Below are 16364 nucleotides of genomic sequence, written 5' to 3' on the forward strand. Positions count from 1 at the left end.
GGTTCTTTCCTCTGCTCGGTGCGTTTGCGTTTGCGTTTGCGTTTGCTTTTACGTTTCGAAGAGTTCGTTGATTTACTGGGGAGCCAAGACTAATATCTTGGCTGTTTTATTCCGAAAGACACCCACTTTCAAATAATAAAGATAAATTTTTATTTTGAGCAGTCGCACTCGATCACCAAGGTCTGTTCTCGCTTTTTTTTATTTTTCACTTTTTTCACGGTTTTTTTTTTTTTTTTTTTTTTTTTTTTTTCGGTAAGATGACAAGGAGTTTCCGTCGCATTATCACCGGCCTCTTAGGAACTATTCATACTTTTCTGCCCCGGGGATTGTCTCGGAAAAAAACCCAATCCTTATTTTTATTTTTTGCCCTTCTCAGTCTTATTATTTCTAGTGTCATTATCATTATTATTATTTTTTACTGTTATTTATGTTATATTATTAATAATCCTTTGGGTTCTTTGTCTCATTTTTATCTCCAGTGGATTACTATCTACCCTGGGATATAAATAACGACTTGGGGAATAATTATCATCCTGATTGGTTATCTTTATTATTGTTGATAAAAAATTAAAAAAAATTTTCGATTAAAATTCACGTGGTGAAGAAATATTTGATACGCGAGTCAAATAACAAAGTACATTTAAACTTTTTTCCGTCGGAAATTATACATATAAATGGAAATATTGTGTATCATTATTATTATCATTATTTTCGGTTGGGAAAAAAAAAATCCCGGCACTTCTGTCGAGGTTCAATCCCGAATAAAATTAACATGAATGAAAAATCTTTTATTTAAGAGGCATATATATATATATATATATATATATATATATATATATATATATATATATATATATATATATATATATATATATATATATATATATACGTGGGTATGTGAGTAAATTTTTTTCCCATGATACCTCCAGCACACCTTCAGTATTTAAAATGGAACTAAGCTCAGAAGGCACGTTTGTGTGACTTTATTATAGTTTTCAAGTGGGTTTTCTTGTACTTGCACATGCTCATGTTAGCCCATCATCCTCCAAGCTACCACCAGAAAACCCATCTCGTTATATTATAAATTTATAAATAAAAGACAAGAGATATATATATATATATATATATATATATATATATATATATATATATATATATATATATATATATATATATATATTTAATTATTATAAAATATAATATTCTGTGAAAAAAAATTACTCGTGTAAGCTGAACCTCCGAGCACGGTGAATCCTACCAAAAACTTTAATAAAGTCTGTCTAAAACCAGACATGTGAAACCCTAAACTATTATACGACTTCACTAGTCAATACAGCTTTATTTTTTAATTTAAATTATTGTTTAATAAGCAAACAATTTTATTTTTATATCAATAATTTATTTAATGAAAATTTAAAAAGAGATAAATTTTATAAAACAAAAAGGAAAAAGGAAAATATTGTTTCTCAAATTTTTTTGAGTAATATTAAACGGGTTGATCCATTTAATGATGACGAAAACAAACACGAAGAGAATAATTCAGTGAAATTGAATTTTTTGTTGAAAACGAAATTCATTAGACGATGGAACTTGACCAATACGCACTCGAGCGAGTAACTTTTTAATCCGTTAGACCGTTTTATTCGGTGTAACACAAAGAACCCGAGTATATAAGCCCGCGAGCTAAAAATCTAATTCAGTATCGACCCAGAGTCTCCAAAGTGTTCATAAAGTAAAATAGAATAATAGCAAAACCAAAAAAAAAAAATAAATAAAAAGTGACCAAAAAATGGCATTCAGACTTTTAGGATTATTAATTTTATCAGCGGTTTGCGTCGCTGTGAGAGCGGAGGGACACGCGCACTCTTTCCAGCACTTCCATGGTCCGGTAATCGGCGATGACCAGGAGATAAAGTGGGTTGACAAGCATGGATACCATCACAAGGATTCTGTTGCGCATCCTCACTACGAGTTCGCTTACGGAGTCAAAGATCAACACACTAACGATTTCCACGGGCAAAAGGAGCACCGCGACGGTTCGTTTTTTTTTTTTTTTTTTTAATTATTTTTATTTTATTAACTTTTCTATTCATAAAATAGGGAACGAAGTGTCGGGTGAGTACACCGTTCAAGAACCCGGTGGTAATATCCGGACTGTCAAGTACCATGCAGATGATACCGGTTTCCATGCTCACGTTCATAATAGTAATGGAAATGATCACGGCGATCGCAGAAGATAATTAAAAATTTTTTTTCCTCACTCAAATGACTTTATCATTTGGATTCTCAACTAAATAAATATAATCTACTTTAATCTGCGTACTTTTGTTATTATTGTTTATTTATTCGCAGCTGATAAAAATCCTCGGCTGTCAGTGAATTAAATTAAATAACAGCTTAAGGATATGTGAAATTTTGAATGAAATAACGGATACATATTTGTAAAAGAATATTAATTAAATAAAATGCGAAAATTATTTATCTGTCTGAAATGTGATCGTCGGTAATTAAAAGTTCGCCTGGCTTTTACCAATTATAAAAACTAATTTATTTAATTAGCGCGTGAATGCATCCCAATTAATGACGTTTATTGTTTGATAATGGAATACTGTTTATTATTGCCAGAGAAATACGGAAAAGACAATTGGCTTTGTCTCGACTGTGAAATGTCGCCACTCGTCATATCAATATATAATGTGCCCTCTCTTTCAAAAAATAAATACTGATGCTTGATCTAGATCAAAATTAATCACTCGTATATATATTTTCAAGTTTTAATTGCCAATGTAGGTAGTAAAAAATTTATAATTTACTGAAGGGAATCGGATGACATTTTCAACTGTAATATTAAAGTTAAGAGGCTCGAAAATTTCCAATATAAAATTTAATGACACTCATAGAACGATGTTAAAATAAAAAAGGTTGTCAATACGTCAGTCCCTGTAACCCGAGTATTAAAAACTATGACAAGGGATTAAATATTTTTAATATTATAAATTTCATTGTTATTATTTGAAAAGTAATTTAGTGAAAGTTTATTCGCAATATTTTAATACTTTTAAATCCACCGATCGAGTTTTACGGATTCAATCTTTGTCTGCAATACAATTTTATTAATTCATTTTTTTATTTTTTCTGTCCTCCTGTCTTGGAATTGAGAAAAGAAAAATAAATAAATGGTACCTAATATCCGACTCGCTCTGATTTGTATGTTGTCGATATTTATTTCAAGACGTGGAGTCGCATAAAAATTAACTTCTCAGCCTTTTATCGTTATTGAAATATAAACTATTATTAGAATAATCCCAAGTTATTAATAATAATAATAATAATAATAATAATAATAATAATAGTAATAATAAATTAAAATTTAGGAATATCCTATGTTAATCTCAGTTAAATTACTCCTCTTTGTTTGCCGGAAAAATTAATTTACTGAATAATACAGTAAATCCATCGACCAGTAAGAACGTTATCGATTTTATCAATAATTATAATCCTCATGCATTATTATATTCTTTGATGGACATCACTCCGGTCAACAATTATTATAGATTAAAATAAAACATATCAGAGTTTGTTTATAAAGTTTATAAATAATTACAGAGGTTTTCAAAAAAAAATCCGAGCAGATGTCTTGAAAAGTTTAAGCTTGTTTTTGGTGGATTTGCAATCGATTGGAATTGTTAGAAATTCAGGTGTGTTCTGATGTTATGAGCTTATTTTTTTGGAACGAGTGTACTCGAAGTAAGTGAGCGATATTGGGTGAGTTTTCGAGTGAGCTGGTGACCCCGCGCCAGTCCTGAAGAGAACAAAGAGCCTCGTGGATGTTCAGATTGAAGGGTGAAAGGCCAAAATTTTCATCGACCGATTTCGATTCCAATTCCGATTCTGATTCATAATGTATTATATATTATACTCCCGATTATCTCTTTTAAAGTATTTAAAAAATTTACTTGTTTTTATTATCTGGATACTTAAATAACAGAATTTTATTTTGTTTTCTGATAAATTTAAAAAAAAAATTAACTACCGAGTATACATCATTTATGGCCTTAATAAAAAGTACTTGAGAGATTAATCTTCTTGTTTGAGTAATAAAATGGTATCGTGGATCAAAAATTGAAGTTTTATCAAAAATCATAAAAAATTTTGTTACTTTTTTTTGTAGCCAACAAATAATTGTAATTCATTTATAACCGTCATAAGCATGAAATTTTTCATCACCTCTATAGTTTATCGTAATATATCTAAAGATATAAAAATATTTCCCTTGGGTAAAAAATACGCTCGTCTCTCGAGATATTACTTCAACCCAGTAGATAGTTCTTAATGCCATTTTTCCTTTAAAATGGCTTATAGTCAGTCAAAGTCCTAAAAAAAAAATATATATATATATATATATATATATATATATATATATATATATATATAAATCGTTATCAAAAAATCGAATCATATTTATTACACAGAGTTTATATTATAAATTTTTCACATTTATTACCTAAACTTCAATCATAAATTTCTATCATTCGTTGAACTAGTTACTTATTACTGAAAATTAATTACATTTCCAGGTTTAAATAATTTTCATTAAATATCCGAAATGAAAAGCTGTATATTGAATCAATGTTATAGTTTAAATAGCCCTGTTTAGTACAATGAAATAACAATTATTATTATTATTCGGTAAATTTCCAATAGCTATACCGGTTGAATGATAATTGAAATTGATATTTTTTTATATAATAACATCAATATATGTTATGCAGCATTAATAATTAACAAAACGAATTAAAACTATATACAGAGAGAATAAATTAATTTTGTTATTTTTATTTAATTTATTATTAAGAGAAGCTAAATTGTTTTAAATATATATATATATATATATATATATATATATATATATATATATATATATATATATATTATTATTTCATTATGCTAATAATATTTATGTATGTAAATTTACCCGAAAGATTGAAATTTTAATATAAGAATAATTTAAAAAAAAAAAAAAAAAAAAAAACACCAGCCTGCGTGATAAACGAGTTCGATAAAAACCCGACACTTTGCGCCATCTGTCAGCGTTGCCTATCAATAATTAACAATTCTTTGGACTTCGTGCATGATCGTCGTTTTCCGATTGACGAACCGAACTTCCTGGAGCGTGCGCTTTGTCTCGGCCATTTCTCATCGAGATTCGCAAAGGTGAGTACTGATAAACTTAGCATCTCTAAAATTAATCCTTTAAAATTAAATATTTATAAGTTTAATTCCCGATCAATACTCTCCGACTAATTTTACTCCGTACTATACATTTAAATATTTAATCAAGATTTAATATTTAATAAAATTGATATAGGATTAATTAAAATGGAAGATTCGAGTTCGGACATAACCTCTGGCCACGTGGCCAAGCAGTTGACTACAGCGGAAATAGATAAAATGCGGGCTCAAAATTCTCGATTGGTGCCGGAAAATCGCGCAATGATGCTGGAAAAAGACGCGAAAAAATACTGGGACCTGTTTTACAAGAGAAACGACACGCGGTTCTTCAAAGACCGTCACTGGACGACACGTGAATTCGAGGAATTAGCGAACCGAGGTGGATCAATATTCGAAGTCGGCTGCGGGGTTGGGAATTTAATTTACCCCTTGTTGGAAGATGGATTAAATTTTAAGCGCATTTATGTCTGCGATTTATCACCGCGAGCTATCGATTTTGTCAAGGTACACTTTCATTAATTAAACCTCCATTTAACTCGGCAAAAATTTTAATTTAAATTCTTATTCTTCTAGAGTCATTCCCTCTACGACCAGAATAAAATAAAAGCCTTTCAAACTGATATTACCACGGATAACTGTTTTTATCAGATCGATCAACACGTGGATATTATTACATTAATATTTGTCCTCTCGGCAATTCACCCGGATAAATTTAACATGTAATTTAATTATTATCATCATCATCATCATTATTTAATTAATTATTTTGAAATTCAATTATTAATCAACGTATTTATTTTATAGAGTCGCTGATAATTTATTCAAATGCATGGCCAATGATGGAGTCCTCCTGTTCCGTGACTATGGCCTCTACGACATGGCTCAGCTGAGATTCAAACCAGGACACAAAATTGCTGAAAATTTCTACATGCGGCAAGATGGAACCAGGAGTTACTACTTTGCAGTGGAAGAACTCCAAAAGATCTTCGAGTCCGCTGGGTTTGAGACCATCACCTGCGAGTATGTCCACAGGCGCACGGTTAATCTCAAAGAAAAAGTTGACGTTCCTAGGATTTTTGTCCAAGCAAAATTCAGGAAGCTTTGAAGTATGAGTAAGTTGACTTTTTTATTTAGAAATTTTTTTTTTTTATACAATTCAATGATTATTTCATAGTTCAGCTGATTTAACATTGATGCAATACTTAGCAATGTCTTTCGCTCCTATCTGATGATTTTTATTGTACAATTTAATTTTGTTTTTTAATTAAAACAGTGCTTAATAAATTTTTTATTTGCTTACAGAACTCTGGGTTTAATGAAAAGCCGCCTGGAAAGGTGAAACTGTAGAGAGGTAAATAGAAATCATTTAATTAAAAAAAAAAAAAAAAAAAAAAAAACATTGAAGCTTTAATTTTTAATGATGATTTCATAGTTCAGCTGATTTAATATTGATGTATTACTAAGCAATGTCTTTCGCTCCTATCTGATAATCAATAAATAAATTAAAAGTTATTTATAATATACCCGAATGAATTTGTAATGTGTCTATTTTCTCCCCAGATTTAATAAAGGACCACGAGATCAATTTGACGTCAAACTTGAAGAAGATTCAAAAGTCAAAAGGTAATTTTAAACTTTGATAGATTAAATATTTAAGCTAAATAAATAGAAATGATGACTTCATAGTTCAGCTGATTAATCATTGATGTATTACTTAGCAATGTCTTTCGCTCCTATCTGACCAAAATAACTCTTTAAAGTCATGATACTTTTTTTTTTTTTTTTTTTAAATAAATGATTAACAAAAGTATCCATTTATGTTCCAGTTGAACGGTCTCTCCCGCACTCACGGGCGTCTGAAATTATTAATCAAACCTCTGGCACCTATACTCAGGTACGTTGATATTCAATAAATCAAACACTGTAGCTTTAATAATCTATTAAATGGATAAATCAATGATGCATATCCAAGGAATTGAATACTTAATGATATTAATAATTTTAACGTCACTACCACTGACTAAATTAAAATATATATTTGTTATCATTGTAAATTAAGCTACTAGATTCTCAATATTGGAAAATTATTTCAGATGTCGATCCAATTGACGAGCTGTTCCAATAATACGGCTCACCCATGGTAAATATTTATTCTAATTAGTCAGTTTATAATTATACGAGCTTTCATATGATGAATTTACGCACTGAATCTTTCATGAATGATAAAAACATTTATGTATTAGCTCTATCTGATAGAATTTCATATTAATTTATTGATAATTTAAACTCAATTGGGAATTTAATAATTAACAAAATTTTTATTTCAGGTCACTTGGCTAGGATTCAAACCTGCGCAGCTTCCGCCTGTTGGTCACCTAAAAATTATAAATTAAATAAATTAATGGATTTTTTCAAATAAAATAAATTATTTTTGTAATTAAATAATTAACCTTGACGTCTTCTGTGAATTAATTTACCTAGAGGACACTTTGTACAAAAAAGACAGAGAAATAATATAAAGACAACTATTAAAATAACAGCAGCTATTAATCCGCTGAAGCGTTTCCTATATTCCCTTTAAAGCAAACAATATTTATCAGTTATCTCTACAAGGCATCAATTATGCAGATTTTATTTATGGATTAAGTCAATAAAAATTCCATTGAATGAAAAAAAAAAAAAAAAAAAAAACCGATAATCTGGTGGTGTGAATCTATTTTTTAAAATAGATACAGATGTCAGGAAATCGGATTACTCATTCCATAAATTATAAAATTATTTAAATCGATTTTTTTTTTTATTAAAAATTCATTCATAATCGTAATTTATCTTACCACCGGTGGAATTCAATAACCGGACAGCAGTAGTAATAGTCCATTTCAAAATTATAGCAGCATGTGTCTTTGAATGGCCTGGACGGGTGGTTACACACTTTTTTGTTCGAATATTCCAGAGTTTTACATTTAATATCTCTTGCGTTTAAACCTATCACTAAAAATGTAAACAATTTATCTGAAAGGTCACCGCTTAAATGGAATTTTTAAGCTTATTTACTCTCGCTTTTAAAAGATTATATCTAATATTTTTGTTGACTGAACAATTACTAATTTATTTAGAAAAATTCTCAAGTACTTTTATAAACATTATTAATTTAATGAGTATACCTTTTAAAATTATCTCTCTTTATCGCAGAACCTCTTTATGCCCCATAAAATTTTCTATTAAATTTATAATTAGGATTCTCATTATGTAATGTGAATATTTTAAGGCTAAAATCTTTTTATAGAGTTTTAACTAATCGACGTTTGTTCATAATATAACCAGAAATAATTAATTTTTTAGATGAATCTGAGTGGATTACCGTAAAATGAAAATTAAAAATTGATACAAATATACATAAAATAAATTAAAATAAAAAAATAGTTTATGGAGAAGTGAATGTAAATTTATTTAAACCAAAAAAGCCGGTAATTCCATTTATGCCTTTTCGGAATTATAGAGATGGGATATTCATCGGCATGAAATGGTCAGAAAATTTATCTGCACAACAGATGAAAAATCCGAGGCTCGATATGCAATAGAGATAGTTAAAAACAATTTTTTTATTTATTTATTTATTTTTTTTTTTTTTTTTTTTTTTTTGAAAGTATCTCAAATGTCAGTTGTTAATAAAATTGAATTCACTTTCGCAATTGCGTATAGAGAAATCCAGAAAAGCGCTTATGTTAAAAATGAAAGCAGCAAGAGCGGCAGACGGCCTGGATAAAATACGATATATCTATATTAAATAGGATTTATTATAAATTTATAATTATAACTATTCAGTATAATGTTGTGTTATTTTTAATATTTTATTATTTATTTTTCACGGCACTTACCGCAAAGCATTAGCATGATAACTACTCCAATGAAAGATTTATCTGAAATGCATCTCAATGTAGGAGCATACTTCAGAGCCTCAGACATATTTTAAAAACTTTCTTATTATCCTTTTATAAATAAAAATTAACACATTATTAAAGTCCCATTAAACCTAAAAAGTACACGCTCGGAAACAAAATGAATAAAAATATATATATATATATATATATATATATATATATATATATATATATATATATATATATATATATATATATATATATATATATATATATATATATATATATATATATATATATAATAAACAAGTGAATAAATTCAATAGATTATTATATCAAAAAAGGAGCTAGAAAGTGTCGCAATAACACTTTTGAGCATCTACTGTCTGTACTCGGTATTAATTAACCGGCGTGCTCTAGAAATTGTTCAACTATATAATGTTTTTTTCTTGTTTTCTTTTTTTTCACGAGTAACTTTCGGAAATTTGCTGTTTGTACATCATTAAAAATACATATATAATTGTTATTTAACGAGGCAATTATCTTATGTTTGCCGAATTTCTAACACTCGGTATATTTGTATTTACCGTTTGGTGAGATTACATCAGGAATAGAGTTAATATTACGTTGATAAACAAAGACCCCGTGGTTTACTTGGATTAATGCCAGTATTTGTGGTTGCTTAATATATATATATTTACAACTGTCTTTTACTTTCTTTTCTCTAATCGGCATTTTTAATTCCCAAAAAAAAAAAAAGTTATACCCAATGTAATCTCAATAAATTACTTCAGCTTCGGCGAGCAGCAATCAATCAAGTTAAATAAAAATTCACTTAGTCCACCTTAATTTATTTATAAATCCGAAATTATGAGTCTTACTTGATAATAAAAATTATTCAAGTTCATAAAAGTCAAGTTTATAAATAAAAATATTTAACCGAATAATTATAAATTAATTTGAAGAAATAAAAACAATGACATGCGATTACCTAAATTACTGACCTTAATAATAAATAATAAAAATATTTATAAAATAAATTTCTTTTAAAAATATTACACAATAAAAATCTCGATTTTAGAATTATATTATATATATTTTTTTTTTTTTTTTTTTTTTTGAATTACTTTTACTGTAAGTTACCGTGAGTTGAATTTAACCATTCTTATTTACACAAATAAAATATATGATTACGTACATGGACACCTCTCTTACTTATTTCTTGAATTTATATCTATGCTGATTCAATGAAATATATATTTCCTTGTAGCTGATAGATAAAAAATAAAATAAATAATTGTCAGCAGATCTCTGATTTATTAAAAATGACGTCAAAACGTTCGAGTGAAACTTTAAAATATGATCGGGAATCTCCTGAAAGATTTCCGAATTGCTCATCGATATAACAATAGATGTAACATTGTAACAATTGTCAAACGGTAACAGAATATTGTTCAAGAGTTAGTTGTACTGATGAAAGCGACAAACAGAGTTAAGAAAGTCTATTGTAATTCGAAGATGGTCGTGACCCAACAGTATTTATATATGTGCCGGCATATCACCGGTTCAATTTAGTCACCTCGGAATTGTTCATCAGCAAACAATAATTAGTTTCACGTCATTACTCTGAGTGTCTGAGTGTCAGTACACCAAGTTTTAGTTAAAAGTTTCAAATAAATTCAGTGGTTACTATTTAAAGTGTCTTTAATATGAAGCTTCTGGTAAGACCGCCCACTAACACCCCTTCTAATATATTATAAATAATTCTGATAAATAATTCACTTGCAGATAGTCTTGGGGTTGGTTGCGGTGACGTTTGCCACCGAAAATAAAACCTTAAGTACTAGGAGTGATGATATCGATCTAATAGACCCAACCGAGGAGGATAACAGTGCGGGCATTCTCCAGAAAAGAGAATCTGGATATTTATACTCGCGACCTCGTCCGTCTTTTCCCACCAGGATTAAAAACATCAAAAATAAAAGACCCAGCCGTGTGGTGCGACCTTTTATGACCTATGGCCCGCCTAAGAGTCCGGCTTATTCTCTATCGAAAAACAACTACCAGAATGTTAATTTAAACCGTCCGAATCCGCAATACCAAACTCCGGATCCGTTAAAAATTGTCGAGTTCACGAAGCCCAGTCCCATCGCTAGTCAGAACGAGGAACCTTTCAAGGCAACTTCTGCGAATTATTTACCCCCGAAAAATCAAAAGCTTCCGACACATCCCGCGACTTACTTCCAGCAGTCTCAGAATTTCCAGAGCCAAAAACTCTTGCAAAATCCTCCAGTGAGCAGCCAAATTTCGGATGCTGCCCAATTTTTGAGACAGAACGCCCCAGCAATTTCGCAACTGTACAAAGCGCCGGCGATCAATCAAAATTACGAGCCTCTTCCTGAGCAGAATCCGACCATAAGCTCGCGGTCTCACCAATCGGAAGCTCTGCCCTCGTATGCTTCCGGAACTCTGGAGCCTTATCGGTCTCTCGAGCAGATCCAGTCACTAGAAAAGGATCAACTTATAGCGGGGCTTCGTCAGCAACTGGCAGTCCAGGACTCTCAGAGGTACGCCACAGAACAAGGAAACTTTTTATCAAACTTAGACACCCAAAGTAATAAGGGTCTTATCGGGCAATCTGTTTATGGGCCTCCGACTCCAGGTGACCAATCAAAACTGGGAACTCAAAATACCAATCAAGGAAACTCTGTTCCCACATCTCTCGGACAATCCGGCGCATTTCCGTTTTCTCAGTACGCGGGGGGACTCACGCCGGTAATTGGAGGGACAAACTTTGTGACCGGTACCAGTTTGCCGACTTTCTTTGGATCAAACGCTCCGGGACAGTTCGACTCGCCCACTCACTTCTCTCTTCCAATTCCCAGTAATAACAAGCCTCTGACGCCTGTGAACATAAAGCCTTCTTTTCCGTCTCTGCATCCAGTTTCTGGTGCTGGTGGACATTATCCAGCGCTTGATCCTCATTCTCAACTTCAACCACTTCCTCACCCACAGCCACAGCCACAGCCCATTCACCCAATTCACCCAATTCACCCAATTCAAACCATCCATCCAGTCCAACCCGTTCAACCCATCCTCGGAGTCCAGACAGTTCCTATCAGCCCTGTAATTTTAAAACCCGTAAAACCAGTCTTCCCGGTCTACTACCCGAGTGTTCCCTATGTAATACAAAAGCCGTCTTTGGCAGCCCCATCCTACTCTGTAATAAAATCCGCTCAAATTTGGTGATTATCTCATTATTATTGTTATCAAACTACTTTTGTAAATAGTTTTTATTTTTATTTATTTATAGTAAAAAAAAAAAAATAAAGAAACATAAAATTAATTACTTGTTTTTTTGGTAAACACTTTACGAGTATGACTATATTAGGGGCAATGATGTCGATGTAATTAAGAGTGGCACATCACCTAATATTTAACGTTGGAAAGTCGACAGGTAGACGTGAAAATTGTACGGCGAACGTGCTCATTTCTTCCCGGGTAAAAAAAAAAAAAAAACTCTCACTTAAGTTCAGTTACACTTGACTCCCTGATCGACGTGCTGTATTATTTAGATCGCGACCTCGAAAGTCATTTAATGTATTCCAGCCACGCGCCCTTGTCTCTCCTGCATACTTAATACACACAGATCAAAAGATTAATTTTATAAATGTCACTACTTTAACAAAATCAACCAATACCCACTCTCCTCCACTCAGTTCACCCATTTTTACATAATTAATACACCTTAAATTCTCCTCTTGAAATTATAATCATTAAAGTTAAGTGTAATTCTAATTAGCTTGAGTGATATGCATTTGATATTATATTCAAAGTCAAGGTTTGACATTCATATGTTTTATTATGCTCTTGGCTCATGAGTGTCTCAACGGAAGTTGCATTCACTTTCTGCTACTGACCCAAATATACGCCTTTTCATTTTAATCCACTGAAATATATACTTTTACTTATATATAAATATATCTATTAATTTACTGTCGGCTAAATCAAACCACATGGGGATTTCCTACAAGTATATTGACTCTTTAGTGTTTTATTTGAGAAGTGAAAAAAAAAAAACAACAATTCAAAAGTACCACACCCTATTTTTAAATAGAAATTATCTTTCAATTTAATATCACAATACACTCAATTAAACTCTCATGCCATTGACTCCAAGTTGTTTATCGAGAGTGAAAGGTTAAAATTACCCTTTACTAAGTTAAACGCTCTAGCTCTATTGAAAACTTCAATTTACAGATGAAATGATAAAATAATAACACAACAATAACAACAACAAAAGTTCTGTCTTAGTACTTCCGCTTGCTAAAAGATTGAAAGGAGGTCGGGATATATATATTTATAAAGTAAAAAACGTTCCCGTGAATTTTCATCTGGAATTTCAAATAAAAACCCCTCATTATTATATGTTATATGTTATACATCTATATCTCACAATTGAATATAACTTACACAATTCATACATCTGACAATTGAACTTTCTTCATTTTAAAGTTACGATATCGGAAATTTGAAGCGGTATCTCTTAATTTATTCATAATTCATTTGCATTTATTATTTATGCATAATATCCGTTTGTCACGCTTTAAATAACAATATGATTGGAGATTTTATCCTGGGAACTACCGACAGCCCGATAAAAAAGTAACAAAAAAACACATTATTATAATAAACCACAAGAAAAGTAAAATCGTTACTGTTAACATAACTTGTCGGAGCCATTGTCTCAGTTTGTAAAACACAAACCGTTTTGTTCGATTGTTTTTTTCTCATAAATATAAATATCGATGTCTTTTTTTCATTTGGCTCTTATATACATAATACTGCTCTATAAATATTAAATCGTTGGAATGCATTTAATTTTATATTCATGTTTATGTTTATGTTTATACATATGTATTGATTGAAATTAATAGCTGCGACAGTTTATCAATCTATTCAAGGTGTTAGTGAGCGTATGTAGATGTAATTTTTATTTAGATTTTACCTTCACCTAGACCTCTCATTTCTCCCATATATAAATAAGAGGGGATCCGGATATAAAGGCTGTCCCCTCGATAGTATAACTATCACTACCGACACCAATACTCTTAATCACTTGCTAGCCACTGGAGTGAATTTTCCGTCGCTTAAACTAATAAAAATCACCCCTTAAAAGACAATGCGACTGGTAAGTTATTTATATTTATAAAATAAATCTTTCATTATTATTGCTATCATTTAATCAATCCTTGTGTTGTGACAGATATTGATAACGATATTGGCGTTAGTGTCATCTGGATTTTCGCGAGACTTTCGGAACGAAAGACGGCTACGCAAGTATGGACCTCTACCTTTTAAGGACAAAAGAGGCTCAGAATTTAGTCACCCAGGACACTCTTACTTAATGCCGAGTCACCCCAATGGACCCTACACTGGAGGAAGTTCTAAAGGCTACGAGGCTTTAGGGGGTTATGGGCCTCCGTCTGGTTCAAAAGGCTACGAAAGTTACCTCGTATCGCCCTCAAAAGACTATGAAAATTTGGGACCTCCCTCTTTAAAAGGATACGAGGGTTTAGGAAGCTACAGCAAGCCGACACCTTCCAAAGGATACGAGAGTGCCAAGCAAGGAAGCGGAGAAGCCGGTTACTCTCACGGAACCTCAGGACAGGGTGGGTTGAACCTCGCTGCGTTGACTCTCGGTCAATCTTACGTACCAGCTTTGACAGCTGGCAAAAGTGGACCAGTTACTTTTGGATCACAAGGCCAAGCTTACATGAGCCAACTGTACTCCTCTCCTGCTCAAGCTCTCTCTTCTATCAACCTCCAAGGTCTCCACGGATTCACCAGCTCTCAAGGTGTCGGCATTCCAGTGATAAGTCTTGGATCTGGGTACTCTTTACCTGCTGCTGCTGCTGCTGCTGCTGCTGCTGTCTCTACTCAGAGCTACACTCTTCCAGTTTCTGGCCACGGGCTGGTAATATCAGCTGGCCATGGATCTTCTCACGCTCAAAGCGCCCAGTCTTCTCCAACACCAGCTTCAAGTTACGAAACTTCTTCTTACCAAGTGCAAAGCGGGTTAGGCCCCAATTACCACGTTCCATCGTCTTCTTCGTCTTCTTCTTCTTCTAGTTCTAGTTCTAGTTCTGGTTACCAAGTTCAAGCTCCGTCGACCAGTCCTAGTTATCACCAACCTCAACACGGACAAGGTTATCAGGTTTCAATAAGTCCAAGCTATCAAATTGCCTCGAGTCCCAGTTACCAATCCAGTGGAATGTCGGCCAATTCCAATTATCATTCTGGATCTTCAACTTCTTATCAGCCTGTTCCCTCCAGCGGGTCTTCCGGAGAATCTAATTACCAATCATCGTCCTCTTCGTACTCTGAGCCAAGTTATCACTCGGAAAATAGTTACTCAAGCCCCTCTTACACTGTTCCAAGCACTAATTACGGAACACCTTACGCTACTCACCAGAAAATAATTTACTCACCCCCTTCTGGGTACACTGGGCAGTCCTCTTATCCTCCGATCAGTTATTCGAATTCAGCAGTTTCTTACGGGCCCGCTGAAAGCTCTCAGAGTTCTTACTCGTCCTCAGAATCGTATTCGGCACCTCAGTCCCAGTTAAATACGTATTCGGAAAACCAAGGTGCTTACTTAAACCCTAACCCGATGTACTTGAGCTACGCGTACAAACCAGGAATATATAGAAATGTAAAGGCTGACCCGAAATACGACACTATCTCATACTCAAATTCAGACCAGCCGATGGAATAATTCTTGCCAAATTTTAATTACCTATTTTTTGTTGGTATAAATATTACTCAATATTTATTAATGTATATTTAAGCGATTATTTATATAATTGTTATCGAGTATTATATATTTTTTACGTGATAATTTAATTAAGAGTTTTTTGTTTATCAAAAAATTTTTAAATATTAATATTGTGAAATCTCGTAGATTATTAATAACTTAAAATATTGCTAAATAAAAAACGGTGTATAAGAGAGAAAAAAAAAAATGAATCATATGTATCATGAATTACAAAAGTAAACACCTTTCTAAATATTTATTAGTTGAGAAAGTATTATAGAGTATGTACGATGGAAAGTACTCTATTTTATTTATTAATTCGATATATTCCTCTTTTTAACTGCTGTTATTACTTATTACTGATTTTCATGTATAATTTAATTAACTGTTTTAATTTGTCATTAAATCATATATATGTTTTAAATGTACACCAA

At 31.8% G+C, this 16364-nt stretch overlaps 3 protein-coding genes and 3 non-coding genes across 6 annotated transcripts; all 6 read left to right on the forward strand.

Annotated features, from left to right (window-relative positions):
* The first annotated feature begins 1286 nt into the window (after positions 1–1286).
* Positions 1287–12443, forward strand: LOC141536394 (uncharacterized). Its single transcript, XM_074256874.1, has 6 exons — positions 1287–2036; positions 2101–2238; positions 6793–6855; positions 7059–7126; positions 7560–7598; positions 10902–12443. The coding sequence occupies exons 1-6, from the start codon at positions 1790–1792 to the stop codon at positions 12360–12362; spliced, it is 2016 nt and encodes a 671-aa protein (XP_074112975.1). The 5' UTR covers positions 1287–1789; the 3' UTR covers positions 12363–12443.
* LOC141535726 (tRNA N(3)-cytidine methyltransferase METTL6) lies at positions 5369–7769 on the forward strand. Its single transcript, XM_074255823.1, has 7 exons — positions 5369–5736; positions 5806–5951; positions 6037–6344; positions 6535–6583; positions 6793–6855; positions 7059–7126; positions 7560–7769. The coding sequence occupies exons 1-3, from the start codon at positions 5380–5382 to the stop codon at positions 6335–6337; spliced, it is 804 nt and encodes a 267-aa protein (XP_074111924.1). The 5' UTR covers positions 5369–5379; the 3' UTR covers positions 6338–6344; positions 6535–6583; positions 6793–6855; positions 7059–7126; positions 7560–7769.
* Positions 6384–6469, forward strand: LOC141536717 (small nucleolar RNA snR60/Z15/Z230/Z193/J17). The gene has a single exon (XR_012480784.1). It is a non-coding gene; the product is annotated as a small nucleolar RNA snR60/Z15/Z230/Z193/J17 (small nucleolar RNA).
* Positions 6641–6727, forward strand: LOC141536718 (small nucleolar RNA snR60/Z15/Z230/Z193/J17). Its single transcript, XR_012480785.1, has one exon. It is a non-coding gene; the product is annotated as a small nucleolar RNA snR60/Z15/Z230/Z193/J17 (small nucleolar RNA).
* On the forward strand, positions 6895–6981 carry LOC141536714 (small nucleolar RNA snR60/Z15/Z230/Z193/J17). The gene has a single exon (XR_012480781.1). It is a non-coding gene; the product is annotated as a small nucleolar RNA snR60/Z15/Z230/Z193/J17 (small nucleolar RNA).
* A 1792-nt stretch (positions 12444–14235) lies between the features above and the next one.
* On the forward strand, positions 14236–16360 carry LOC141536119 (uncharacterized). The gene is made up of 2 exons (XM_074256382.1): positions 14236–14304; positions 14380–16360. Exons 1-2 carry the CDS (start codon positions 14296–14298, stop codon positions 15889–15891), a joined length of 1521 nt encoding a protein of 506 aa, XP_074112483.1. The 5' UTR covers positions 14236–14295; the 3' UTR covers positions 15892–16360.
* The last annotated feature ends 4 nt before the right edge of the window (positions 16361–16364 follow it).

Source organism: Cotesia typhae, unplaced genomic scaffold (assembly GCF_013202065.1).
Source record: "Cotesia typhae breed Kobodo isofemale line unplaced genomic scaffold, CoteBio_Ctyphae scaffold_152, whole genome shotgun sequence".
Classification (NCBI taxonomy): domain Eukaryota; kingdom Metazoa; phylum Arthropoda; class Insecta; order Hymenoptera; family Braconidae; genus Cotesia; species Cotesia typhae.

Coding starts and splice junctions, on each gene's coding strand:
- LOC141536394 (XM_074256874.1), top strand. CDS start 1,790: ATGGCATTCAGACTTTTAGGATTATTAATTTTATCAGCGGTTTGCGTC. Junction 6,856..7,058: donor GAAGATTCAAAAGTCAAAAG/GTAATTTTAAAC, acceptor TTTATGTTCCAG/TTGAACGGTCTCTCCCGCAC. Junction 7,127..7,559: donor CCTCTGGCACCTATACTCAG/GTACGTTGATAT, acceptor TTTTTATTTCAG/GTCACTTGGCTAGGATTCAA.
- LOC141535726 (XM_074255823.1), top strand. CDS start 5,380: ATGGAAGATTCGAGTTCGGACATAACCTCTGGCCACGTGGCCAAGCAG. Junction 5,737..5,805: donor GAGCTATCGATTTTGTCAAG/GTACACTTTCAT, acceptor TTATTCTTCTAG/AGTCATTCCCTCTACGACCA. Junction 5,952..6,036: donor CACCCGGATAAATTTAACAT/GTAATTTAATTA, acceptor TTTATTTTATAG/AGTCGCTGATAATTTATTCA.